Here is a 27,720-nt window from a genome sequence, read left to right as displayed (position 1 = left end):
GACACTCGGAGGCTGAGACAGGAGGATACGAAATGCAGACTCAGCCTGGGCAATTTAACGAGACCGCCTCAGAATACATGTAACTCAGTACGCAAGCCCTGCCTTCAATCTCAAATCCCACAAAATCAACTTAATTAAATAGGCTGTTATTTACGCTGCCTCAGAAGGGAAGCAGGTTGCGCAGACACAGCAGGAAGGGCTGGATCTGGAACTAGAGTTATGACCTACGACTCAAAAGCGGTACAGGTCTAGCACGAAGCTCCAGGTCCCGGAGTTCGCGGAGGGGCGTGTTGCATAGATCGGAAGCTACCTCTGCCCACAACAAAGATGGCTGAAGCGGGGCCGGAAACGTTCCTATTTCCGCCCTCTGGACGGGGGCCGGGTGGAGGTATGCCGGCGTGCTTGCCGCAGCAAAAACTGGGATCGCGCAGACGCCAGGCGGAAAGACGGATCGCTTCTTTCCGAGATCCCTGCGTGGCGGTCCGAGTGTGAGTGGTCGCGCCGCGGGAGGTGGGAGACGGTCACATGCACGGCGACTCGTGGGGACCCGGAGGGGACTGGATTCCTGGGTTGCGCGGGGCGGCAGGAGGACCGAGCGGGAGGGCATTCGGGTAAGGAAGGCCCTGGTGATCTGGGCATGGGGGACTGGATTTATGCGTTTTCGAGATAAGCGCTCTCTGTGTGGCTCAGGCTGGCCTGGAACTGGAAGGGGTTCTCCTGCTTCAGCCTCCTGAGTGCTGGCCTAACTGTGCAGCTCCCACACTCCCCGAATTTGAATATCTGCACACTAACGCCATCCTCACCAGCAAGACGTGAAGGACCACTCAGTCTTCCCAGCAGCTGCAGCTCTCGTGGGGATCAGTAACTCCAGGCTCCATGCCCACTCTCTCATCGCTCTGGACCACCGCCTCCATGGAGGGCCAGCCCGCCTGGCATCTGGTGTAAGGGGTTTAAGCTGACCACATGGGTTTTGGTATCTGTGGATATCTCCATTCCAAACTCTTGAGGTCTCAGGAGACATCTATCAGTGATTCTTTTCTCACATTCACTGGTTTGTTTGTTTATTTATTGAGACAAGGTCCCGCTATGCAGTCCAGGTTGGCCTTGAACTTGCAGTATCTTCCTGCCTCAGCCTCCCGAGTACTGGGATTGCAGGCATGTGCCACCATGCCCGGCTGTACTTGTTGAGGTGACTTCCTGAGGGACAGGGACATCCAACCTTCTTCGGCACTCTGAGGACAAGCATGTAGTTCTGGATTCACCCAGTCTGCCGGGTCCTCCGAGCACACACCAGGCTCCAAGGCTGTGCTCTGTCCCGATTATCCTTCCTCAGATGCAGAAAACACCCACCCCACCTGGGACACCAGCTGAAGCCCACACTCCTCAGCACCTTTCAGCTCCCGCCTTCTGCATGTGTGGCTTTGGGAACAGAAATGCAGACTCCACTCCGAGGCATATCTGCTGACAAGCTAGCGTGGAGTAGTTCAGTAATTAACTGTCAGGCTCCGCTGGACCCAGGCAGTCAAAAACAGAAAGAAAAAAGAAGAAAACAGAAACTGGGGTTGGTGACACTGATCCCAGAACTCTGGGAAGCTGAAGCAGAAAGATCTTGAAGTTGAACCCAGTGTAAGCAATGTATCGCTGCCAGGTGTCTCCAAACAGACATGTTGAAAAGGGTTGGAAAAGCCTGGCGAGGTGGCCGGCACTTGGGAGACTGAGGCAGGAGGACCATGAGTTTGAGGCCAGCCTGGGCTACATAGTGTGGGCTAGATGGGCTCTGTCTCAAGGTGGCGGTGGGGAAACCAAACACAGAAAAGGGCTCTGGGTCCAGTCCCCAAAAGAAGAATACAGTGACTGACTGCACCGGTGTACTCATTTTCCTGCACGTCTTGGGGTCCAGGACAGAGGGGAGCAAATCAGCCCCTCTTCTCCAGGAGTGACAGGGAAGAGTCCAAGTGCAGGCTGGCCCGACACTGTGGGGCAGGCACACCTTCCCCCCAGGGTGACTGGGCCCAGCCACGCTGATTGGATCAGAGGCCCAGTGAGTTCCCAGTACCACCTGGAACTCTCTGTGGGTCGTTTTTGAGTTACCAAGTAGCCCAGGCTGGCCTTGGTTTCTCGGTGCACCTCCTGCCTCAGTCTCCCCAGCACTGTGCTGGGATTACAGGGATACACTGTGCCCGCCTGTAGGACCTGTGACCCATAGATACCGGAAGGGTGTCACATGGCAACCTGCTGGATGCTAGCAGATCTGTGTGGGTGGCAGGGACCCTGGGCGAGGGGTGCCCACACACCCCTCTCCACTCCAGCTGATTCTGATCAGCAGCAGTCGGCACTGGCCTTGGGAGCGCCCAGACTCTGAACAGGTATGGCTGGAGAGGGCCCCTCTGTGGGCTGGGTGCCCTGGGGGAGGATGCCTGTGCCTATAAGAGGGAAGACACCTAGTCCCCAGTGGACAGGTCCTTCACGAGATGTCCCATGTGAGTGGGGACCCCTTGACCTTAAGACTGTCAGCTGGGAATGCTGGTGCACGCGTGTAATTGTAACACTCAGGAGGCTGAGGCAAAAGGACCTCTGCATTTTGAGACTCTCTCATATAGCTCTCTTCTTCCCTTCCCTCTGCCCCAGGCCCTCCCTGGTGCCCACAGAGCCAGGAATGCCACTTTGGAGCAGATCCCACCGCTTGGGGGCAGGGATGGGGTCTGCTGCACCTGGTCCCATAGCCCTCATCTGGAGCTGGGCGCTCCTGGGCTGTGGCCTGCACCTCCAGTCCTGTCCCAGAAATGTTAGCCTATGTCCTGCTCTGGGCACAGAGTGTTTAGCACCTGTGGCTTCTCCCATGTACCAAGGTGGAAATAAAACCCCAGCATTATCTACCCCCATTGGTTCTTTTGGCGTGTTTGTTGATTGCACACTTAGAGGACCTCGGTGGCAGTCTCCACACTGTGTCAGGCTGTAACGGTAACCCCCTCATTACCACTGTACAGAACTCCTGCCTCAGGTTTGGGCTCAGGGCTTGCAGCCCCCATTGGCCGCTGCTTCTGTGCCCAAGTGGGCAGCTCGACATGGACCTGTGCTCTGAAGGCGGTGGGTGTCACCACAGAGACCAGGCCACCCACCGTGTTAGTTCCTGCCTGGCCCCAGAGACAGGACCCAAGGGGCCGCCACTGTGCGCCGCCCAAGGTGTTTGCACACGGCCATGGCTTCTAGTGGCTCTGGATATGGGTACCACTGGGCAGTCCCAGGGAATGACTTGAGCCATCAGAGGAACAGGGGCACATGGTGAAGTGGTGCTGCACCCCAGGAACCCCAGCACTGGAGAAGGCTGAGGCAGGAGGGTCCCAGAGGTCAGCCTGAGCTCCACAGCAAGACCCCAGCTCAAAGAAGGGAAAAAAAGAGGTAAGCTTTGAGTTGCTGGGAACACCAAGTGCCGTAGTTGCTGAGCTAAACCCCTGGCCCGACAATATTTAGGAACGTTTTGAGCGAGCTCACTCTGCAGCCCAGGCTGGTCTCAGTCACCTTCCTGAGGGCTGGGGTGATAGGCGTGCCTCCCAGGCCCAGCAGACAGATTTTTGAACCAAAGCGCCCAGTGCATTCCTAGACCCACGGGTGCAGCCCCCAGGGTGCCAGCTGGAGTGCTTTTCTCCAGGACTGCACAAAGGACACTGCCAGCCAAGAGACTCGTCACCAGGCTGCTGTGTCGCATGGGTGACCCAGCAGCTCTTGGAACCCTTTCCGGGCAAGCTGCCTTCAGCCTCCTGAGACACACCAGGGGCCAGAGCAGTGCTGTGCCCGCCTCCCCTCCCCATGTTGTGTGCCCTCAGTCCTTTGCACAGTGCCCCTCCAGGACTGCCCACACGGGCACGGAGTAGAGTGAAATGTGGCTGTCCTGCCTGGCCTCTCCCACCCACCCGGCTGGCCCCAGTGAGCCCTGGAGGGAGGCAGAGGCGCAGGGCTGTTACAAAGGCGTCTGTTTATTCTCCGTCAGGTTCACATTTCCTACGCCGCCCCCTCCTTACAGTAGTTAATGTGCAATCTCACTTCGGGCCAAGGGGACTGGGGGTGCGGCCCGGGACGGGGAGGGCGTTGGCACTTCACGTGGATGGGGTGACCTATCCCCTGAGAAGGGTGGGGCGGCAGTGGAGTTGGGGAGAGCGCCCTGGAGTCTTCGGCTCCTCCGGGAGATGACAGTGATCCTGCCGGCCCAGGTGCCCTGGGTGGGTGAGCGTGCAGCTTGCGGCAGGGCTGGGTGCGGGGCGCGGCTCCCGGTAAGGCACAACCCTGTCTTTGGCTCTCCTAGCAAGGAGTCTCCTCCCCTGTGCCCCTTCCCCCAGGGAGCCAGGAACCACTCCTAGAGTCTCCAACCGCAGGTGTCCTGTAGGGAAGGGTGCAAGGGCGTGTGGCCCAGCTCCTGCATACCCGCTCCCCCTGGCCGGGGCTCCTTCGGCCAGCTGCTTGCCAAGTGACCAGGACATTGTGCTTTGGGATCGCGCTGTGGCGGGTGGGGTGGAGCAGGGTGGGGAGTGGACTAAGGTGCTTGCTTGTGCTTTAGCTGGGGTGTTGAGCCCCCTCCCACCCTGGGCCCCCCGGGGCTAAGGTATTGGTGTATGCCCAGGAAGTGGGCCGACACCCCCACCCCACAACAAGCAGACATCGGGAGGGAGACTAGCAGGGCCCAGGCCAGCTGCCATGTGCACCCCCGGCCCCCACTGGCCCCACCCCTGCCCTGCCTGGGGAGCAGACACTGGGCTGGGGCCAGGGTGGAGGAGCCTCGGAGTGGGGAGCCCAGGGCAGGGCTCACATACCACTCTCACTGGGTAAGAGTGCAGAGGGAGAGGCAACTGCTGCTAACAGCCTGGGACTGGGACACCCCAACACCTTGGGAGGCTGGCCGGACCCACTGGTGCTCCATGCACGCACTCTGCCTGCCCACCTGTCCTGCCTTCTTCGGCCTGGGGACCCAGGACAGTCCCATTGGTTTGAAAAATAAAAGGAAATCTCATCCTTCAGTATTTCATTCACTAAAAAAATTCTTAAAAAGTATGTACAGGAGAAAAGGGCTGGGGGCCCTGCCACGGGGCAGGAGTGCTGGGGAAGGGTGCCACCCTGGCCTGCTCCCCATTCTAGCCCTGGTCTCCCCACCTCTGCTACCTCCTGCTCCGGAAGCAAACCTACACATGCACACGCCAACACACACACTGGAGCCAGCCGGGCCCCACCTTGGCACCCAGGTCCCGTCGCTCCCCAGGAGCCCCTCACTTAGGACCAGCCTCACCCCACCCAGGGCACACGGGGCACCCTGGCCACCCCTGCCCCTCAGCCTCGCCTGCCTGCCCCAGGCTCAGGGACAGGTGAGGGACACAGGAAGGCGCTTTGGAGACATGGAAGCACTGGGAGATGGCAGAGAGGCCCTGCGTGCACCCAGGCACTGGCTCCTGGGGCCCCCCTGCCCAGCCGGGGAACCAGAGGACCAGCGGGTGGGGTGGGGCCCTGGGCAGCGCTGGCCGGGAGCATGCAGCGCCCCGCGGGGGGGGGGAGATGGGGAGACAGTAGCTTGTGACCAGGGAGTGCGAGGGAGGCAGCCCACAGCTGCGCCGTGCGTTACTGAGGGACCGGGACCTCCGCGGACGCGGAGGGCCCGGCCTCGCCATCATGGCTGGCCGTCTCAAAGCTCTGCTCCATGCCCATCATGTCCGGCTCCATTTTGCAGGTGTCCCCGATGAAGGAGGTATAGGAATCGCCCTCGGCCAGGGGCGGCTTGGCCTTGGGCATCCAGCTCTTGCGGACCACACGGCGGGCGTTGGTACACATGTCCGCCGCAATGGCATTCATCTCGCTCTCCTTGAAGTTGGGGGCGAAGTTCTGGCAGTAGTCTGCATGAGTGCGGGTGCAGTGCTCCGTCATGACACAGAACAGCCCCCGAGTCCCCAGAACTGTGCTGCCCACCCGCAGGGCCCCCAGCCACCACCACCCTGACCCCTGCAGCCACTCACACTTGACGGCATGGAGGACGCGGCTGTCCAGCGGTTTGCGGCGGGGGTCACTGGTGGAGGACCGGATGCCGGTGCCACAGCTGTTGGCCAGTGTGTTCCTGGGGGTAAGGGCACAGGGCAGCATCAGCAGGGCCATGGGCCCAGACCCCACCCCACCCCACCCCACCCGAATGGGCGGGTACCTCACCGGTCAAAGAAGGAGGCCAGGAGCCGGCGCAGCAGGACCTTGTGTCGTGTGCCCGCGCTGACGTGGCAGTTCATGAGTTGCGCCCTTGTGATGTACACGTTGGTGCCTGCAGGGCAGTGACAGCAGTGGTGCTGGGCTGTCCTGAGTTCCCGCTGCCCTGGGCCAGCCCCACCGGTACCCGCACCCTCACACCTGTCACGAGTTCCACCTTCTCTGAGGGGTCCCCCTCATCGTAGAGCTTGGGGTGGCAGCGGTTGCCGATCTGGTTGATGAGCTCTGCAGGGAGACAGGCCAGGTCCTGCCGGACGCGGATACGGCTGCGGGACTCGGGGGTCACCTGCTCGGGCAGGGACTCCATCTTCTCGGCTGTGGCGAGAGGGTATACTGCAAGAAGGGACCTCAGGGTGGGGACAGGCCCAGGGGAGGGACCGCACAGCACCTACCTGTTGGGCCCACGTTCATCATGCTGTACATGGTGTACATGTTACAGATCTGGCGGTACTGTTCGTCCGTGCCCTCCTCTCCCGCGTCCTCCTCCTCATCCTCCTCATTGTGGTAGGAGCCCGGGCTGTCACTGGTGTAGGCGCTCGAGGTGCCAGGGCTGGTCCGCTCCGACGTGCTGGGCATGATCCCCATGCCCCCTGCGGCCACCGCGGCCGCCACTGCCGGGGCCGGCTGGGGTGTCCGGCTGGTGGTCAGGTCGAGTGTGGAGAACTTGGCCATCTTGCGACTGCCGTTGCTGCCACTGCCAACCCCAGCCTCCTTCTGGCTGCCGTCCCACAGCCGCTTGGCCACAGGCGTGCACTGCACGGAGTCTGACTCCTGCTGCTCCGTCTTGACCCGTGATACCAGGGGCAGTGGCGTGCTGCAGACCGGCCAGCCCAACGTCTGCGCCGCAGGGCTCTGCGGCTCTGACAACGGGGCCTCCTCAGCATGCAGGCCTTGGGAGTCGCAGCTCGGGGAGCTCACCTTGAGGAAGAACTCGGTGCCTTTCTCCATGATCTCCTGGATCTGCAGGAAGCCGGCCGTGTAAATGAGCAGGAACTGGTCGCCCATGTTCATGCTCAGCCGCCCGGTGTAGCAGAAGGTGAGGATCTGCTGGAAGGACTGCGGCTGCACGGCCGCCGGCAGCTCCACCACCGCGCTGCGGCTGCTGTTAAACAGGTCCCGGAAGTAGGAGCTGCTGGCGGCCAGCACAGCACGGTGGGCCTTGAAGGCATGGCCCTTGACCACCACGGACACATCACAGTACAGGCCCTGCAACCGCTGCTCGTTTAGGCACTCGAGGATGCTGTTGCCGAAGTTGGGGATCTCCATCTGCAGCGTCTGTGCCATGGCAGCGGCTGGGGGAGGGAGAGGCAGTTGGTGGGTGCCAGCCCCACCCCGCCCCTTCCCCAGAGTGTGGACACCCATGGCTCGACCTGCTGTCCGTCCTGGCCACCCACCCGCAGGTCCTGGCACCACCTGCCTCTGGCTGAGGTCGCACCTCTGTGACCACAGGGACAATGAACCCACAGGCATTCAAATCCCTTGTGCCTGGAGCCACACACAACACCCGGCAGATCCCATGCCATCTCTGGCCAGCCCGGGACCAAATGGAATCCAGGGTCCATGCTATGTGCAGCCTCACCAAGAGCTGGGCTCCTGCTCCAGCTTCTCTGCGTCACCCTCCCAGAAGGCTGAGGACAGCCACCCCCAAGCCCCACTCAGAGGCTGACTCTCTCCCAAGATGGCTTGTTTTTTTTGTCTTTTTGAGACAGGGTCTTGCCATGCAGTCCAGGCTGGCCTTGAGCTCACTCCATAGCCCAGGCTGGCCTGGAACTCACAACGATCCTCCTGCCCCAACCTCCTGATGCTGGGATGACAGGCCTGCGCCATCACCCCAGGCTCCTGCATGTGTTTGACCCTCAGGAGGATCTGCTCCCAGTCTTTCCCATTTGCAGCTGCCTGACCCTGAAGAGGCAGAGCCAGGAGGTCCCGCACTGCTGAGTAAGTGACGCCCACAAAGTCACAAAACACTGGCAGTATCAACAGAGGGCCACAGTGCGCCAGTCGCAACTCCACAGCTGCTAGCATGAAGCCAGGGCGCGCATCTTGAGCCATAGCACCTCACACATGTGCGCCCCCGTGGAAACCTTCCTGGGCAGACACTGTGGTGCTTTACATCTGCAAGGTCGCCAGGAATCCGAGACCCGAGGTGGGACTTTCGGGGGAAGACCAGACTTTAAGCACTTGGGCCTGGTTGCAAGCCCCCAGTGACCGCAGAGGGCCGGTGCTTTCACAACTGCTCTGGTACACCCCCCGTCAGGTCAGTCCTGTCTGGGGGCCAGCAGGCCACACGCCCACAAGTCCCCTCGAGCCCCAAGTCCAAGTATGCTTCTCCTGCTTGGGGTCAAAGGCATCCGGCAGGAGTGTGGCCGGCTCAGCTGCTGCATACGGGGCCAATATGTCTCGTAGCTCAGGAGATGAGAACAAAAAGGCCAGCCCCGTCCCCTTCAGGGCCCAGCATGGGTATGGGAGCACGCAGCAGCCCACACCTTAAGTTCCGGGGCCCAGGGACCCATAGAGCCAGGGTCTCCTGGGAGCAAGCTGAGTCCCCACCTGCCTGTGTGGAGCATTCGCCCTCCTCCCAGGCAGAGCATAGTCAGCTCCTCCAGGGACACCCAGCTCTGCACAGGTCAGGAGTCCCAGGCAGAGCACAGCCCTCACCTGAGGGTCCCCCGCGTGCCTCAACGCTCTGCTAGGACTGTGTCTGTCCTAGCCTGGGTGGGTGGGCAGGGTGGACACTGAGGCAGCCATCTGTGCACTAGGTGACAGCCCCACCCTGACAGCTGCGTGCTGGCACCCTGACCACAAGAGGGCTAAACCAGGGCTCACCTGCACTTGGCCAAGGCGCCCCCATCGCTCCCCACCTTGCTCTGCTCTATCCTCCACATCTGGGAAGAGTAGAAATCCTGACCACCAGTGGGTGACGCCTGTCTCTGGGTGGTCTGCAGCCAGGGTGCCCCGTGCATGATGGCTCTCACGGCTGCAGATTCACGTGCCAGCAGGACTATTCCCGGGGACAGAACTGCCTGCTGGGCAGGAAAAGCAGGAAAATTCTCCAGCCGGCTGGGGTGGGCATGCATCACAACTTTCAGAGGCACAGAACACCATGTGGTGGCGTGTGCCAGCACCCCAGTTCTCTGGAAGCTGAGGCAGGAGGGTCACCACAAATCCAGGCCAGTCTGACTACTTAGGCCAGACCCTGTCTCTAAAAGAAACTAAGGGTCCCAGGACGTAGCTAGTGGTGGAGCATTTGTCTTGCATACCTGATACCTCAAGTTGTACCCCTCACATAGCAAAAAAAAAATCTTGCTGAGACAGGGTCTCTCTATACAGTCCAGGCTGGCCATGAGCCCACTCCGTAGCCCAGGCTGATCTTTAACCCACAAGGACTCTCCTGCCTTGGCTTCCCTAGTGCTGGGACAACCTGCACCATCATGCCCAGCTCCACACAGCAAAACATTAAACACAGATCTTTCTTTTCTCTGTGGGGCAGCAGGGATGCAACCCCCATGCTTGCAGAGGCCGGGAACGCCTGCCCCGTACAGATTCCTAAGCTGAAACCCTTGTCCAGTGCAGAGGACTGGGGCAGGGTGAGCCTGAGAGCTCCACACCCCTCACACCGGCCAGAGGGAGTACCGTGAGCCACGTGTTTCCGGGGGACTGGAGGCCCAGCCTGGCGGGTCAGAGCTCGCCTAACACAGAGGCGCTGGGTGCTGTGCTCAGCACCCTAGAGAGATGGGAAAAATAGTCGTGAGCCTGTATGATAGTGGCGCAGGCCTACAATCCCAGCACTCAGGAGGCTGGGCAGGAGGCGGCCTTCTCATCTAAGTGAGTCCTGCCTAGATAATCTGGCAGGCACTGTCTCAGCTCCACTACCCCTACAAAACAAGAGGCGTTGGGACCCAGCCCAGAGCTACAGCACCCTTGGATTTGACTCCCAGCACTGCCCCCCAGCCCTCTAAAAAGCCCCTCCTCTGCTTTCTGTCCAAAAATCAGGTGATGTGAGGCAGTCTGTGACTGCAGCTCAAGGGACTTTAGTTCCTAGCTGGCGCTGGCACCAAGGCACCATGCAGGGCAGTACAGAGCCCAGGGCCGGATCCTGCCACTGGAAGGGCCGTGCACGTTAGGGCTGCAGAGAGATGTAGCTCAGCCACATAGTGTCTGCCTGGCAAGTGCAAGATCCTGAGTTCGATACCTAGTGCCCAAAAAAACCAAAAAACAAAAGCCACACTTTGTGCACCTTAAGGTTAGACTTCTCTCTTGAGCCCCACAGAGGCCAGGACCAGCCAAGACAGCTGCCCCTGTGGGCAGGCCTACTGCAGGGCCCCAGGGCAGCCAGACAAGTGCCCTGCTGTGAGATCTCCGGGACTCACCCAGCACAGAGGGGAGGCCAGAGACTAGGACTCTTCAATCTCCAGAATTGGGGGCCTCCACTGCCACCTGGTGTCTTCCTGCTCCCTCTCAGCTGTCCCTTAGGGGTCACAGCAGCACAAGACCCTCCTGGGGAGGTCTCCCTATCCTCCCTGCATCCCACCTTCCACACAAATGCAGGGGCTCCCACAGGGCTGCATGCTGATCAGCCCCAAAGACAGGGCAGGAGGTCAAGCCACAAGTGCAAAGGCACAGAGGCAGGGCCATGCAGGAGGCAGAGGAGCAGAGCAAGGGTGGTTTGCTAAAGACTGGGTGCTGACTCGAGCTGGCCACATGCAGTCCCTGGGCAACCCTGGAGGGAGCCAGAACCTCCGGGCCGCCAAGGTCCCAAGGTACTTAGGTACCCGCATGGACAGCAGCTTTTCTGCACAAACCCGCCTGCCTCTCCACAAACTCCTGACCAGCTGACCTGCATACCTGGTGTGATGTCCACAGACTCACAGCCCAGCAGAGTGGTCTCCCAGACACATTCTCCTTGCAGATGTGTGGTAGCGCAGTGGGCTGCAGCCCTTAGAGCTTCCCTCCCAGAAGACTGCCAAACAAGGGCCCCTTGGCCCTCTCCTGGAGGGCAGGAAGGACAGCTCTGGCCTCTGCTTTCTCTCAAGACCTCACAGGTTTTGTGAGATAAAGGGTTCAGAAGTTCCCAAGGGTCACCCTGCAGCTTCCCCCAAGGGCAGCCCTCACCACACACACGGTGTAGAGGTGCCTGGACCCTACTCTGTGGCGGGGCTGCTGTACCATCCTGAGCTGCAGTGCTCCCCGGGTTCTTGGCTCACTGGATGACAACACCCCCACACGACCCGCGACAACCACAGTGTCTCCAGACTCTACAAGTGTCTCTGGAGGGGGCAGGATTGCCCTGGAGAACGCTGCAGGACACACATGATGGTGCACACCTGTAATCATAGCCCTGAGAGGCTGAGGCAGGGAGACTGTCATAAAGGTCATCCTGGTTTATGAAGTGAGTTCAAGACCAACTGCACCAGGCATGGTGGCACATGCCTGTAATCCCAGCTCTCGGGAGGCTGACACAGGAGGATCACGAGCTGCAGGCCAGCCTGAGCTACACGGGGAGTTGAAGGCCAAACTGACTAAGACAGTGAGGCCCTGTCTCATGACAAAAATGAAGATGGTCCAATCACATCGGAAAACCAAGAGGTCAAGAGCCCTGCAGAGGGTCTGTCTTATGGTGTAGCAAGGGGGCCCTGGCCACAGGGCTTTCCATAGCCCTGCCTGCTCAACCTGACCAACAACCCTGTGCAAAAGCAATGGGGTCCGGGGTCTTCCAGGACACTGAGCTGTCTGACAGCTTGGTCCTTCCCACAGGCCCAGATCAAGGCCCAAGTGGCTGCCTCCACTTGCATGGCGAAAGGGGAGTTTGGGTACTCTGCACAGCAAAGGGCGAGGACCCTGAAGAGGTGCAGGGAGATAGCGCAGCCCCATGTTTGGAAGCCACTGCCCTGACCACGGCTTGGGGGTCCAAGGGGCCTAGCTACAGACTCCAAACTCTGGGCTCAGAGGTCACCTGGTAACCCCCAGACTTTCTGAAGCCACTTGGGAGAAGGCGGATCTGTCTGGAGAGACTGACCAAATCCCAGACCTCTTTGAAGCTTGGCCTAAGTGCCTGCCAAGCTCCCCGATGTTCAGCAGGGACCGGATTGTAAAGGACCCTGGACATGGGCCAGGGCCAGAATGTCACGGGGGCGGGGGCTCGGCCCTTGAGGGGACAGTGCTTGAGAAGCCTCTGGGCTCCAGGTCACCCCTCGCTGCTTCCCTCCAGGAGACAGAAGGTTTCAGGCGCTTAGTGGGAGCCTGGCACCAACTCAACAAAAGCTCTGGGCGGCTCTGCCCAGGTTCCCCTCCCCCGCTCGGCTCTTATTATTCCAGGCCTTCCCGGAAGCCTTCCCTGACCACCCAACCGAGATCTCTCCACCCACTGGCCCCTGGGGTCCCCCCTCTTGTTATGCTGCTGAGTCCTTGCTGACACTGGGCCACCTGCACCTCTCAGGACTGGTTCCTTGTCTGAGGTGGGTCACCTAGAGAGCCAACAGCGCCCCCCCCCCCCCAGTTCCCAGTGGGCTGGGAAGCAGTAGGGGTGCAGCTGTTCCCAAGGGCATGTGGGGACACCCTCGCCCCATGGCACATGCACCTGGAGCTGTTACTCCCAAGACAGCTCCAGGCAGAGGCCCTGCCTGACACCTCCCCCGTACTGGGCCCAGTGCTCACCCATCTCTGACCACTTAAGCAAGGAATATTGATCACTGTCCCAGCCAGGCAGGAACTGAGGTGTTAACATCTACCAGACACAGCCAGAGGCAAGAGGTGAAGGAAACAGGTGCAAAGGCCCTGAGGTAACACTCAGAGCTGGCTGGTCCTACAGGGACGGGCTTGGTGAAAGGCTCCAGACCCCAAAGCTGTGTCACCCACAGCAGCAAAGGGCAGATGTACACACAGAACTGTTTCTGAGGTGAGGGGCAGGCAGTAGGGCTCAAGCTGGCAGTGTTAAGGGTCCCAGGAACCAAAGGGGACTGGGAATCTGGGAAAATTAGACAGGTAAGCCATTCCTAGACCCAGAAGAACCAGAACCCTGCAATTTGAGGCTCCTGAAGGGACCCAAGGTCCCAAAGCCAAAATCCCTGCACACCCTGCCAACTGGCCCCAGTTAGTCCACCGGGAGTAACAACAGCTGGGGTGGCTGGGCAAGGAACCCGCGTGGGGAACAGAGTCTAGGCACACAGAGCAAAGCACCGCTCTGTGGCCAGCAACATCCCTCCCTGTTGCCAGGAGCCCTGACCTCTGGGCTCCCAGAAGAAGCGGGACAAATGTGTGAACCGTCTGAAAGTAAGCTTTGCCCCTCGGGGGTTCCGTCTGCAAAGAGACTGAGCTGCCCCTGGGGACACTGGAAGGCTCTGGTGGCGTGAACAGCAGGGAGCTCCTCCTCACACCTGTGGGAGGCCCATCAACCCCCGATGGGCTACTCTAACCATGAGACACAGCAGGGCCACACCCCCTCAGCTTCGCCCTCTGCACCACACTGAGGCCCCAAAAGGACCCGGTGACCCGGAACCAACGGTGAGCTCAGCCCAGGACCCGGCCCGAGGAGCCTGAGGAGACCAGGAGTCCCCTCGGCCTCCCCAGGAGGAAGCGCCTGCTTCCATCCCTGTAACCTCCGCGCTGTGACCTGCCTTCACCCCACCAGCTTCGCCAAGACACAATCTCCAAACTTCAGTCATTCGCAGCTCCAGTCCCTCACTGCTGGAGAGGAACTGGACGGAACCCAGCATCAGGGACAACCCTAGGATACAACAGGGGGTGGAAGTTCCCTACGACCCTTTCAGAAGAATACAGGACCCCGCCGCACCTCGGAATGCGGCACCCCGGCCCCCTCTCCGCAGGACACCGGGCGGGGGCGGGGCGGGCGAGGACCACCCACGTGGTAAACAAGCGGCCCGCGAGAGGCGCCGGCTCTAGACCTGGTCGGCCGCAGCCCACACCGACGTCCGCCCGCTGACCTGTGCCTCCGAACGGCTGGCAGCGCCTTCGGGGACGAGGAGTGGGAAGAACAGAGAAAACCCCCGGTCCGGTCTGCCACCGCCCTCCGGTCACACTCGTTTTTCCAAACCTGCTCCCGCAGGCCGGCCGGCCGGCCGGCCAGCCTCGACTGAAGGAGCTCGGCCCTCCCCGCAGCGCCCGGGGCTCCTCCCGCCGCCGCTTCCCTTACCTGACGACCCCCGGGACCCCAGGGCCTCCCCGATCTGTGACCTCGTGTGACCCGCCCCCCGCCCGCGGGCATTCGCATCCCCGGGACCGCGGATCGGCCCCCGCCCCACTTCCGGGGCCGCTCCCCGGCCGCCCCCGGGGTAACCCGAGCCGCCCCGCCCCCGCCGCCGGACGCTACCTGCGCGCGGCCCCGCCCCCGCTCCCTTCCCCCACCGCGCTGGCGTCGCCCCTCCCCCTTCGCCCCCCACCGCGCGGCTCCCCACTTTCCCAACTTCCCGGCTGCCCCGCCACGGCCCCCGCCCCGCCGGAAGTGGGGCCGGACCCAGATCCGCGGCCCAGCCCGGAGCCCTAGGCGGTAGGGCCTGGTTGTTCTCCAGAGCTGCCCGGCATTGGTCGGCGGGCTGCAGGTGACTCGGCCCCGGCCCTCCTGCCTCGGCTCCTCACAGCCGCCGGCCGCTCCGGCGGGGCGAGGAGGCCGGAACCGGGCCTGCGCCAGGCCGCCTCACCTGCGCCGTTGCCACGCTCCGGGGGCTCCCGGCGGGCTCCGCAGCGGCAGCTGGGGCTGGGCCTGCGCCCGGGGCGCGCCCCCCTGCGCCGGGTCCTCGGCCTCCGCCTCCGCGGCCTCCGCCTCAGCAACAGCACCAGCCGCGGCGGCCATTCATTGTGGGCCAGGCCGCTGCAGCCGAGCGCCGAGCAAGCGCACGCCGCGCCGCAGCCGTGCCGGAAAGAGACGGCCGAGGCCCCGCCTAAGCACCGCCCCCTGGGCCCTGCCCCCAGGCCCGGCCAGCGGAGCTCCGAGCGCGTCCCTGCTTACCGCCTCCGGCTCCTCCCTCCTGCGCCCCCTCGGGGGCCTGGCCAGTACAGTACCTTGGTTTTGCAGACTAACTGGCTCGAATTCCTGTCCCTCCATCTTCTAGTCCCGCGACCTTGGGCCAAGTCGCTGTGCTTTCCAGAACTTTAATTTCCTGTGGAATAAAAACAGTAATGATGCTATATGTATCGCATCAGGCAGTTTTTTAGCTCTTTGTGGGAAGTAGCTAGTTGCACAGAGATAGGAAACTTGCTCGAGATCACACAGCAAAGAAATGAAGGGTACCCAGATATAAACCCAGGCTTAAAAAATGACAATAAAAACGAGGACTTTTAGGATATTACGCGATGCCAGTTTTACCTAGCATTTTACCTGCAGCAACTCATTCAATTTTCACAACCCGTAATACGTTAAAAAGTCCCGCCCATTTTCCAAAAGGAGAAACTTAAGGAGTGTTAAGAGCAAATACTACGGATCGCCCGAACGCACGCGGCTGGGGGCTACCTTGTCCTGCCTTCGCGCACTGGTTAGGAGCTAGTGAGCGGCTTCTGTGCTGGAACCGCTGCTCTGCACACCCCCTAGACATTCTGTCGTTTAATCCTTGTTCACCCTTGGAGGCTACGACTCTGATTTAACAGGTAGGGAAAGCGAGGGCCCGAAAGTGTAAAAAGCTTGCCCAGACCACGTAGTGGGGACACGATTCAAGCCCAGAATCTGACTCCAATATGTTTTATTCTTGCAGGAGATTTTGAAATGATGTGTATACAGCACCCAGCAGCGTTCCTCCGCTTACTGCCCCTTTTCTGAGCCACACGATCCTCTGCCATGAAATAGAACTAAAGACGTGTATCCTTCGAAGAGAGCTACCGTCTTTTAAGGCCACATGCACAGGTACGCAGCGCGCCCCTTTTGATTATTGTCGCCCACCGTCAACCGCGTCATTGATTGGCTAAATCCTATCACGTGATCATCTACCAACATGGCGGCATTTAGGTCCTATCCGAGAAACGTGCACCGATAGTGGTTCAGTTCTCAGTGAGAAAAAGGTGAGCGGAGCCTGGATGGTCCCCGGAGAAATGTGGACAGGTGGCGGATCCCGCCCCGGGGCTTCCGGCTTCGCAGGGTGCCGTACTACAGAAAACACAGAGTACCGGTTTCCTGAGCCCGCCGGGTTGCCTTAGTCCCTGCTTTACGGATGTGTGGGCCACGCCGCTCTGGCAGGGAGTGGTCTGAGCCTCATTCTCCATCCTCTTTGGCCCTTTGTACAGCTTGGCGGACAGAGGCGTCCGCGGATGTTCCACGCCAGGACCGTTCTGTGGCTACGCCTCACTCTCCGCTCTGCTCGAAGCGTCGCAAGAGCCAGGTTTACAGAGGAGCAGCACAAAGTGCCGCGGAACCCGGGAGCGATGGAGAACGGCGGGGGGCCCCGCGGGGAAGAGCGCCCACCTCCGGCCCAGGAGACGCTTGTCACCGAGGGCGCCGCCAAGATCGTCTTCCCCAGCGCCAACGAAGTCTTCTACAATCCAGTTCAGGAGTTCAACCGGGACCTGACGTAAGGAAGGGTCAGGGGTCAGCCTGGCACAGAGGAGCGGGTCCGTTTTATAATGACGCTGGATTTGGAAAGAATTGTGTGCATTCAAGAGCCGGCAGCTTGGAAGACGGAGGGGCTCATCTTGGGTTGGGGGTATTAAGAGGGCTTTGTCGGGAGGGAAAGGAGGAACCGGGCAGGAAGGGTACTTACTGAGTGGGGTCCTCGACTTGCAAGCCTGTCTCCTTTTCACTTGGGAACATCACGATGAACTTTGACCTCGTGGGGCTAGCTCTTGGAGTTCTTTCTAAACAGGCGTTGCTTTTGCAAGTTACACCTCACAGCTATTCCTGTTCATTGTGTGAGGTGATGGGTAGAATTAAAAGGAGTTACAAAGGTCGTCAAATGTTCTGAATCCTGTCAGTCTGAAGGTAGTTTTTTGCATTTAACATCTTAAAGGGTAGGAGGGGCAGCTCTTTAGAATTTCCAATGCGGGGCCCAGGGAGGGTCAGGGTGGGGCCACAACCTCCAGCAAGGGCAACTGGAAGTAGTACCCTCCTGGAGGAAAACTCCAAGAGGGCAGACCTGTCTCGAGGGCTGCAGGCTTACCGCCGTCTTCTGCCAGGTGTGCGGTGATCACCGAGTTTGCTAGAATCCAGCTGGGCGCCAAAGGAATCCAGAGTGAGTGGAGAGCGGGGTTTCTGGGGAAGGGAAAATCAACCAAACTCTTTGCACTTCCCCGCCCCCACAGGTTGCAGCTACATGGCAGACCCACAGCCTATTCTTCATTTAACTGTAGCCCTGGGGTTCTGGGAAAGAGTTTTTTTCCTGCAATTTTCAGTGTTTTGAAGATGAAGGGGAGGGACATTGATATCCCCTGACTTGTGTCTCTGATGGCTGCAGTCAAGGTGCCAGGGGAGGAGGATATACAGAAGGTGGTTGTGGATTTGTCGGAGCAAGAGAAGGAAAAGGTTGAATCAAAAGATGGTGAAAATCTGGTCCCTGGAGACCAACCTCAAACAGCTACTGTCAGGACGATCTGCAAGGTGAGGCCCTGGTGGAGGAGGTGATGCTGGAACCCAGCAAGCTAAAAGGGACAGAGGGCTCCTGGAATAGGAGAGGGAAAGCATGGGGGGTGGGGGCCCGGGGGCCCAAAAGGGGATAGGCCCCGTGGATCTAAGCTGAATCCTTGCTTACTCCCACAGGAAGGCCTTCGGGTGCTTGAGGGCCTGGCAGCTTCCGGCCTCCGATCCATTCGCTTCGCTCTGGAGGTACCTGGGCTGCAATCTGTGGTTGCCAATGACGCCTCTGCCCGAGCCGTGGAACTCATGCGCCACAATGTGCAACTCAATGACGTGGCCCACCTGGTCCAGCCCAGCCAGGCCGATGCCCGGTAGGTTCCGGGCAGCCCCGCTGCCCCCGCCCCAGTGATAGAAGCTGCAGGCGCATAAGGCTGCCAGGGCAAATTCTGGCTGTCTCAAAATACAACTTGGGGAGACTGGGCTTTGGGACCCTAACTGCCCTGTACATCAGAGAGCAATAGTTTTATAGGAGTCACAGTGACTCCTTTTTGCCTTTTTGAGACAGGCTCTCACTATGGAGCTCAAGCTGCCTTCTGTTCACGTTGTAGCCCAGGCTGCTGGTCTGGAATTTGCAGTGATCCTCCTGCCTCAGCCTCCTAAGTGCTGTGATGATAGGCCTGGGCCGGGAGCAGTTGTGGTTTATTTCACTTATGAGTGTGGCCTCGAGTTGCATGGGTTTACCTTTAAAAGTCTCCAGTGGGAGGGTGCCTGTGCTGGCTGAGACATAAGGTCCCCAGGTGATAGGGTCTCACTGGGCCACAGGTAAGCCTGGACAGGTGCCTGGTTGTACTCTGCTCCTGGGGCTTCTGTGTGGGACTTTTCTTTTGTCTTAAAATTATTTGTAGTACGAGGGATAGAACCTAGAGCCTTTGCACTGTGGTACACGCCAAGCCCTTTTGTTGTTGTTCTTTAATTTTTTTATTTTGAGACAAGATTTTGTGAAGTCACTAAGTTGTCAAGGCAACTTGAACTGGTGATTCCCAGGCCTGACTGTCCCAGAGCGCGGGGTGTCAGGTGTGGACCTCTGTGTGCCAGCTTTTTTTTTTTTTTTTAAGGAAGAAAAAACTAAAATTTCAAAACAAGGTAATAGGATAACAAAGGTTATTAAGTATTTTTTTTATTTTAAATTTTATTTAAGGAGAAAAAAGAAAAAAAAAAGGGTACAAGTTATACCGAATTTCAGAAAAAATAAACAGTAGGAAATCACTAGCTAATTGCATATTGTCATCTTAGAAATAGTTGTTGAAGTTACAAAATTAAAGCATATAGAGGGTACTTTCAAACAGTGAGTCTGCAAACAGTTTTGTTCAATGATCCAACAAAACTCAGTAATATGGTTATCTATCTTATACACTTAAATATATATGCAGTTATATCTTTTAGAGGTTATTGAGTATTGTATCTTCATTTTCTACACAGTATTAGCACAAACCTTTCTTTTCAGTGAACTAAGAGAAATCAGTGTAACTGTCCTGTCTTGTGTGTGTGTATATATATATATTTTTCCCTCTATTGTTTTCTCCTTTCCTCCATCCCAGGTTCTCTTTCCTTTTGATCAGTTTCTTCCCATTTTATAATGCCTGTTGTACACTTTGGGCTTATATACTCTTTCAGATTTTCACACTAGGGAGACAGTACAGTGTTTACAAATGTGGCTCTGATTTGTTTGACTAAAGAGTATGGTTTCAAGTTGCGCCATTTACCTATAAAAGTTTCCAGTTTATCCTTCTTTATGGCTGAGTAGTACTCCATTGTACAAAAATACCACAACATATCCATTCCTTAGTTGATGGACACTTAGGTTGTTTCCAGGATCTGGCTATTACAAATTGTGCTGTATAAACATGGGTGCACATACATATATCACTGTGGTATGATGTTTTTGGTTTTGTTTTTGTGTTTTATCTTTATATAGTTTATTTACAAGAGTATTTTCCTATTATATTACATTGTACCTACACATAATGCAGTTAATGTAAATACTAGGGGCAAAGGGGGAGGAAGTATCTGTCCAGCAGCTGCTAGAAGCAATAGGCACGGTCATCTATGAGGAGACAACTGCAGTTGTATGGTGTCTGATGAGATGAAAGGACAGGGACGCGGCCTCTCTTGGTGTGATATTTTTCATTCTTCTGGGAAGATTCCCAGAAGGAGAATGGCTGGGCCGAGTGGGACCTTCAAACCTAGTTTTTGAGGAATTTGATTTCCACAGTGGTTGCCCCAGTCTGCACCCCCATCAGCAGTGGAGAAAGGGTCCTGTTCCCCACAGTTCCCCGGCATTTGTCATTGCTTGATTTCTTGATAATGGCCTTTCTCTGGGGCTGAGGTGGGATCTCTGTTCTTTTCATTTGTATCTTTCCAGTGACCAGTGATGTTGAACGTTTTTTTCACACATTTATTTGCTGTTTGCATTTCTTCATGTGAGAAGTATGTGTTCATCTCAGATGCCCTTTATTGAACTCGCAACTGCATGCTTGCCAGGCAGGCACTTACGCTGCTGAGATAAACCCCCAGCCCTTAGATGCCCATTTTTTGATTGGGTCTTTAAATCTGGGCGGTCAGGGGACCAGGGATACAGCTCAGCGACACAAGCACCTGCCTGGTAAGCACAAGGTCCTGAGTTCAATTCGTGGTACTGGCAAAAAAGTAATAAATCTGGGAGGACTGATCTTTTTGAGTTCTTTGTATGTTCTCAATAGTAATCCTGCCTGGCAAGTGTGAGGTCATGAGTTCAATTCCTGGTACCAAAAAAAAAAAAAAAATTGAATAGTAATCCTTTGTCTGAGGCACAGCTAGGAAGCATTTTCTCCCACACTGTGGGTTGTCTCTTTATTCTGTTGGTGGTTTCTCTTGCTATGCAAAAAGCTTTTCAATAAGGGGAGATCCCATTTGTTGATTCTTTGCAATAGTTCCTGTGCAACCGGGGTCTAGTTTATAAATTCTTTGCCTACACCAATGGCCTCAAGAGTTTTACCTACTCTATCTTCCAGCAGAGTAATGTTTCTGTTTTAGTATCAAGATCTTTGAACCGTCCTGATTTTAGCTTAGTACATGGTGAAAGACGTGGGTCCAGTTGCCATCTTCGGCATGTATAGGGCCAGTTTTTCCAGCACCGTTTATTAAAGAGGCTGTCTTTCTTCCTTGAATGTGATTGGCACCTTTGTCAAAGAGAAGGAGGCTAAGTGTGTCTGCAGTTGTTTCTGCTTCTTCTAATCTGTTCCATTGATCTTAGGGTCTGTTGTTTTGGTTTTTTTGGTTTGTTTTGTTTTGGGTACCAGAAATTGAACTCAAGACCTTACGCTTGCCAGGCAGGCACTTTTGCCACTGAGCTAAATCCCCGGCCCTTATCACAGTAGCTTTGTAGTATAATTCAAGTCAGGGATTGTGATGCCCCTGCCTTGTCTCTGCTGCCCAGGATTGCCTGTGCTACTCTAGGTCTCTCTGGTTCCAGAGAATTTTAGGATTGTTCTCTAATGCTGTGAGATATTGCTGTTGGAATTTTGATTGGGATTGCACTGAATCTGTATAACTTTTGGAAGTATGGCCATTTCCACTCTGTTGGTTCTTCCAATCAAGAGCTCAGGATGTCTCTGTAATATCCTGTTAATCTCCTTTTTCAGAGCACTGTAGCTGTTAATGTAGAGGTCTTTTCATCCTTCATGAGATTGATTCCTATTTCTTTCTTTTTTTTTTTTGGATGCTATTGTAAAAGACGTAGTCTCCCTGATTTCTCTCTCACCAGCTTAATTTTTTATTACAAAAGCTCCCGTGGCTCCTGGGGTGGAGCTGAAATCCTCACACACACCAGGCGAGCACTGTGCTGCTGCACTGCGTCCCCAGGCCCAGACACAGCTTGGCACGTTCTTTGCATTCCTCCCGGGGAAGTCGTGTCCATCCTGCCTGTGGGTCAGCACCAGCCTCCGTGTGTGGCGCGGGTCCGTGATGATCTTTGTGAGAGTTGGCAGACTACAGCCTGCAGGGCTCCCAGCCCACTCTTTTGTGTTTTTTTGTTTTCTTGAGCTCACTTTGTAGCCCAGCCTGGCCTCAAACTTGCAGCGGTCCTCCTGCCTCAGCCTCCTAAGTACTGGGATGACAGGCCTACATCACCATGCCTGGCTTTTTTTTTTCTTTTCTTTTTCAGTTTTATTTTTTGGAGATGAGTATCACTAGGTAGCTCAGGCTGGCCTTGAACTCACTATGTGTAGTCCTGTAGTCCAGGCTGGTTTCAAACTTATACAGCCCATCTCTTTATGCGTACAAAAGACCAGCTGTATGTCCTGTGTTACTGTGAGCTGTTATCATTGTTGGGGTTCTCGATAGGTAGGCTAAGGTTTGGTTTTGTTACTGTTGGTGCTGGGATTGAACCTCATGCATGCTGGGTAGAGCACTCTACTGCCCAGCTCCACTGCCAGCCCTTTCCTCTTCCTCTTTTTTCTTTAAGACAGTTTCTTTTCCCTGGCTGGCCACACACTTGGCACTTTCTGTGCTTTAACCTTCTGATTAGCACATGTGCCTCCCTGGGGTCACTAAGGTCTGTCTAGCGGGGAAAATCACACAGTTAACGAATAGACAAGCAGACATCGTGGCGCACGCCTGTAATCCCAGCTCTTGGGAGGCTGAAGCAGGAGGATCCCTGCTAGTTCAAGGCCAATTTAGGCTCCGTGGTGAGACTCAAGAAAATCAAACAGAAATTTAAAAATCCCACAAAAACAAATGGCTGAGTCAGGACCTAAACCTGGAAAACCAGCCCAAGTTCGAGGCCGCCACACCATCTCCCCCAGGATTCTGATGTACCAGCACCAGAAGGCGGCTGAGCGCTTTGACATCATAGACCTGGACCCCTACGGCAGCCCTGCGCCTTTCCTGGACGCAGCGGTGCAGGCTGTGAGTGAAGGAGGTGAGGCCTGCGGGCTGGGGGCTGGTGGGCAGAGTCTGTGTGGGATGGGGGCCTCACCACCCGCCCCTGCCCAGGACTGCTCTGTGTCACCTGCACCGACATGGCTGTGCTGGGAGGGAACAGCGGTGAGACCTGCTACAGCAAGTATGGGGCCATGGCCCTCAAGAGCCGCGCCTGCCATGAGATGGTGAGGGTTCCTTCTCCTACCAGGCCCCAGGGAGGCCGAACCCGAACCCTAACCCCTAACCCTAACCCTAAGCCTAACCCTACCGCCAGGCCTCAGCCACCCTAGTTATCGGGAGAGGAGCAGAGCAGGTGGGATGGGTGGTTCTATTGTTTTCTAGTTGCAACACTTTTTTTTTTGAGATAGTCTCCCTATGTAGCTCAGGCTGGCCTCAAACTTGCAGCAGCCCTCCTGCCTCAGCCTCCCAAGTACTGGAATTACAAGCATTTGGTACCATGGCTGGCCCAACTTTTCAAACAATTTAAAACACCTTTTTATTTTTACTGCCATGCTGGGAATTGCACCTCAGGATGCTTCACTACTGAACTACATCCCTGGCCCCTGTTTTATTTTTTAAAACAGGGTCTCAGTAATGTGCCCAGCTGCCCTCAAACTTCTGGTTCTCCTACCTCTCGCCCTCTCGAGTAGCTGGGACTGTAGGCACACACTGCTGTTCATACCTTTAAAAAAAATTTTGCCAAGCAAACTTTACCTCTGAGTTACACTCTTAAACCTTTTTATTTTGCCAGAAAGTCTTGCCAAATTGCCCATGTTGGCCACAAACTCTTGGGCTCAAGCAATCATTCTGTCTCAGCTTCTTGAGCAGCTGGAGATGGGGGCAAGCTGCTGCACGTGAAATTTTTTTCTTTTGAGACAGGGTCTCATGATAGAGTTCAGATTGGTCTTGAACTCACAGTGGGCCTCCTGCTTCAGCCTTCCCAGGGCTAGGATTACAGGCATGGATCACCATCCATGACATGGAAAAAAAAATGTTTTTGAAGGTGACTTTTGCAGGTCTTGGTTCAAATCCTAGCTTTACGGGTGGCTCTAGGTAGGTGACTTCCTCTCTGGGGGCTTTGGTTTTGCCTCCAAACAGCAGGTCCAAAAATGGGCTCTGTCTGTGAGGTCACTATAGAGACTGGAGGCGGGGTCAGCTATGGGACTTCTCTCCCTTTTCCTAAAGTTCGCTGTGACCGGTGGTCTGACAAGTGCCACCTCCTTTGCCGCCCCTGCCCCTGGTGAGAAGGCCCCGACAGATCTGCTGTACCCACTGTCCCTGCTTCTGACCTTCAGATCCCCTGGGCTCGGATTTGGGGTCCTGGGTCCCCTGCATACAGTAAAGGGCGATGCCAGAGGAGTGGGTTCAGTTCCCAGGTCTGTGTGTTCCCCAGTCATTTATGCTTCCAACAAGGCCACAGAGGCAGATCCTGGCATGGCTTAGCTCTGGACACACTGCCAGGATGCCTGAGATTGGGCTCTGAACCGAGGACCTTTACACTGAGCTGCACCCCCAGCTCTTTTTAATTTTTTACTTACTTAATTTTATTTTAGTCTTTTATGAGGCAGGGTCTCACTATGCAGTTCAGGCTGGCCTTGAACTTGCAACCGCCTTCTGCCTCAGCCTCCTGAGTGCTGGCGCTGCAGGCCTGCGCCACCATGCCCGGCCTTCTCGTTTTGAGACAGGATCTTGTTGGCCTTCTCGTTTTGAGACAGGATCTTGTTAAGTCTCTTAAGTGTGCAGGCTGGCGTCAAACTTCTGATCCCCCTGCCTCAGCCTCCCTGAGTGTGGGAATTACAGGTATGCGCCACCACTGCCCGACTCCTAGGTTTTAGTAGGCAGAATTGAAGTGTACACGTAAAGAAAATACAGCATGCGGGCTACAAACAGATGGGGGTGGGAGTGGGGGGAGGGGGAGGTGGCACCGATGGGGGTACTCTGCCCAGGCCCTGCGGATCGTCCTGCACAGCCTGGACCTCCATGCCAATTGCTACCAGCGCTACGTGGTGCCACTGCTCAGTATCAGCGCCGACTTCTACGTGCGTGTTTTTGTTCGGGTCTTCACCGGCCAGGCCCGTGTGAAGGCCTCCGCCAGGTCAGCCTAGGAGTGGACTGGGCCCTGCCCTGGGGGGCTGGACAGAGGAAAGGGGCTGGCGGCACCGCCGGAGCTCACAGCTGCCCCTCTGCCCGCAGCAAGCAGGCGCTGGTGTTCCAGTGCGTGGGCTGCGGTTCCTTCCACCTGCAGCGCCTTGGCCGAGCAGCGGCAGCCTCCGGTGGGCGGTAAGCAGAGACTGCTGGGAGGAAGATGGGAAAGGCCCCCTGTGTCGTCACCCCCCCACCCTGTAATCACCCTGGCCCCCGCAGGGTCAAGTTCTCCGCAGCCTGCGGCCCCCCAGTGGCTCCCGAGTGTGGGCACTGTGGGCAGCGACACCAGGTAGGGCGTGGCAGCGTCGGGCGGCGGAGTCCCAGGGCCCAAGGGGCGCCTGCTCACCCCTCGCCTGTGTGACCACAGCTCGGCGGCCCCATATGGGCCGAGCCCATCCATGACCTCGACTTCGTGGGACGCGTGCTGGCAGCCATAAGCGCCAGCCCTCGCCGCTTCCACACCGCCGACCGGATCCGGGGCGTTCTGAGCGTGGTCACTGAGGTAGGGGCCGCGCCGGGCCGAAGCCGAGCCTGGGAGGGGCGCCCTCGTCCCATCCCTTCCGGTCAGGCCTGCCACACCCTGCGTCTCTGCTCAGGAGCTCCCGGATGTGCCCCTGTACTACACCCTGGACCAGCTGAGCAGCACCCTGCACTGCAACACACCCAGTCTCCTGCAGCTGCGGTGAGCCAGCTGGGGAGTGGACTCCCAGCCAAGGATGGTGGGCCCACAGCTGACTCCTCTTGGCCTTGGGCTGGCTGGGTGGAGCTAGAGCAGGATTTCTGACTCATGATTGGCCTTGGATTGGTAGGCGTGGATGGGGCCCGCCTCTGATTGGACACACACACACCTGACCCAATTGGCCTTGAACTAGTGGGTGGAGTCTGGGATGGGACCTGCATCTGACTTGTGATTGGCCTTAGGCTAGTGGGGACGTCACCCCACCTGGTTCCTGATTGGGTCTGGTGGGTGGGGTCTGAGCCCGTGGTGGACGGGCCCACTGATGGCTCTTGATTGGTCCTGGGCTGATAGGTGGGGTTGGGGCAGGACTCATACCTGACATATTGGCCTTGGGCTAATGGGTGGGGCCAGGGGCGAGGCCTGCATTACTGCTGATTGGCCCTAGGTCTTGGGTAGAGGCCAGTGGCGTGTCCCCCTTCCCCTGCTGAGCGCTGGTTTTGAGATGATGGTTAGTCTTAGTCTTCACTTTGAGAGGGTCCCTGTCCTGTCCATTTGTCTCACACAAGTCAGCTGGGCTTAGGGGTCCTCGCCGCCTTCTTACACTCTCTTCTGGTCCCTAGATCTGCTCTTCTGCACGCTGGTTTCCGGGTCTCGCTCTCCCACGCCTGCAGGAACGCGGTGAAGACCGATGCACCTGCCGAGGCGCTCTGGGACATCATGCGCTGCTGGGTGAGTGCAGGCCTGGCCTGCTGGGGAGGCAGGGAGGGCGTGCAGGGTCTGAGCCTGAGCAAGGCCCTTCCTCCCCCAGGAGAAACAGTGCCCCGTGAAGCGGGAGCGGCTGTCAGAGAGCAGCCCCGCCTTCCGCATCCTCGCTGTGGAGCCCAGGTAAGACCACCATCCTGCATCCGGCCTTTGCTCACAGATTTCACCCTGTTGCTTGCTTCTCTCCTCGGCTTTACCAGAGGAAAGGTTCATTTTCTTTACTACTTAATTTCTTCATGGAGAACAATGTAGATTTGAAACTAGAAATAAAGGGTTTCTAGAGAGTAAAAGAAGCCCTTAATGGCAGCATGAGTCTGTAGTCCCAGCATTTGGAAACAGAAGCAGGAGGGTTTGTTTCAAGGCCAGCCTGGGCAACTTAGTGAATTAGAGAGACCCTGTCTCAATATATAAAAATAAAAGGGGCTGGGGATGTAGCTCCATAGGTCAGCCTCCCTGAACCCCAGTACCACAGGAAAATTTTTAAAAATAAACCTCAACATACCTGGGGGTGGGTGGTGCACGCCCATAATCCCAGCTCTTAGGAGCTGAGACAGGAGGACCAGTACAAATTCAGTGCCAGCCTGGGCTCCCTACACAGTGAGACAGTGTCTCAAGAAAAACAGAGCTAGGACCCCATGGCGGTGGGTGGCAGGCCTTCCTGGCGGCCATCCCTGAGCCCACATCCCCTTTTCCAGGCTGCAGGCCAACTTTACCCTGCGGGAAGATGCCAACCCCAGCTCCCGCCAGCGAGGGCTGAAGCGCTTCCAGGTCAACCCAGAGGCCAACTGGGGTCCCCGGCCCCGTGCCCGGCCAGGGTGAGTGAGGCGCCGTGGCGCGGGGTGCAGCTGGCCCAGGGCTGGCTGTGGTCAAAGTGTCGGGTTTGTGCGCAGGGGCAAGGGCGCAGGCCAGGCTGAGGAGAAAAGCAGGCTGCGGCAGCAGCAGAAGCGGAAGGTGCTGGCCGAGGACCCAGCCCAGCAGGCCGCTCGCCTGAAGGCCTTCCCTTGCAAAAGGTTCAAGGAGGTGAGGCACTGCCTTGGTTCCCATGGGCGGGCAGGTCTTGGGACAGCCCCACCCGGCAAGTGCTCAGCGCTGCCGGGCCATGGAGGCCTCATGCCCACCGTCTCCCTCTGCAGGGCACCTGTGAGCGGGGAGACCAGTGCTGCTACTCTCATGGCGAGCCTGTGCCAGCAGCCTCTACCCCCACAGACTGTGCAGAGACCTTGGACCAGAGCTCGGAGGGCATGGGGCCACCCACCAGTGAGCCATGTGTAGGCTGAGCCAATAAACAGATGTGAGACAGTCTCTTGCTATGTATCCCGATCTGCCTGGAATGCCTAGGGATCCTCCTGCCTCAGCCTTCTGAGTGGCCGGAATTATAGACATGCGTGCACTACACTCCCAACAGTGACCGTCATTTGCAGCAGGGCCATGGGCT

The 27,720-nt window shown here is 57.3% G+C and overlaps 2 protein-coding genes across 7 annotated transcripts; one reads left to right on the top strand and one right to left on the bottom strand.

The window, feature by feature from the left end:
* Positions 1–3,954: 3,954 nt before the first annotated feature.
* On the bottom strand, positions 3,955–15,841 carry Nacc1 (nucleus accumbens associated 1). 4 transcript variants are annotated; one of them, XM_023564451.2, is made up of 7 exons: positions 15,695–15,841; positions 15,247–15,344; positions 6,624–7,523; positions 6,373–6,564; positions 6,181–6,286; positions 5,994–6,091; positions 3,955–5,873 (listed from the first exon to the last, which is right to left on the bottom strand). In XM_023564451.2, the coding sequence occupies exons 2-7, from the start codon at positions 15,287–15,289 to the stop codon at positions 5,602–5,604; spliced, it is 1,611 nt and encodes a 536-aa protein (XP_023420219.1). In that variant the 5' UTR covers positions 15,290–15,344; positions 15,695–15,841; the 3' UTR covers positions 3,955–5,601. The 4 variants fall into 4 exon arrangements, with proteins under 4 accessions (XP_023420219.1, XP_013006378.1, XP_023420220.1 ...); XM_013150924.3 differs by having other exon boundaries at positions 6,373–6,546; XM_023564452.2 differs by lacking the exons at positions 15,247–15,344; positions 15,695–15,841 and adding an exon at positions 14,886–15,097.
* Positions 15,842–15,940: 99 nt separating this feature from the next.
* Trmt1 (tRNA methyltransferase 1) lies at positions 15,941–27,587 on the top strand. 3 transcript variants are annotated; one of them, XM_013150922.3, is made up of 17 exons: positions 15,941–16,081; positions 16,459–16,742; positions 17,344–17,399; positions 17,622–17,764; positions 17,924–18,111; positions 22,582–22,697; positions 22,772–22,884; positions 24,646–24,794; positions 24,893–24,979; positions 25,064–25,133; positions 25,212–25,346; positions 25,441–25,526; positions 26,144–26,252; positions 26,332–26,408; positions 26,981–27,100; positions 27,176–27,305; positions 27,419–27,587. In XM_013150922.3, the coding sequence occupies exons 2-17, from the start codon at positions 16,483–16,485 to the stop codon at positions 27,560–27,562; spliced, it is 1,983 nt and encodes a 660-aa protein (XP_013006376.2). In that variant the 5' UTR covers positions 15,941–16,081; positions 16,459–16,482; the 3' UTR covers positions 27,563–27,587. The 3 variants fall into 3 exon arrangements, with proteins under 3 accessions (XP_013006376.2, XP_003468399.2, XP_063084529.1); XM_003468351.5 differs by lacking the exon at positions 15,941–16,081 and adding an exon at positions 16,148–16,236; XM_063228459.1 differs by lacking the exons at positions 15,941–16,081; positions 17,344–17,399 and having other exon boundaries at positions 16,559–16,742.
* The last annotated feature ends 133 nt before the right edge of the window (positions 27,588–27,720 follow it).

Source organism: Cavia porcellus, unplaced genomic scaffold (genome assembly GCF_034190915.1).
Source record: "Cavia porcellus strain 051 isolate PalLab524CR breed Dunkin Hartley unplaced genomic scaffold, mCavPor4.1 scaffold_17, whole genome shotgun sequence".
NCBI classification, from domain to species: domain Eukaryota; kingdom Metazoa; phylum Chordata; class Mammalia; order Rodentia; family Caviidae; genus Cavia; species Cavia porcellus.
Note: the sequence above shows the minus strand (reverse complement) of the source record. Positions and strands in the feature narration are given on the sequence as shown.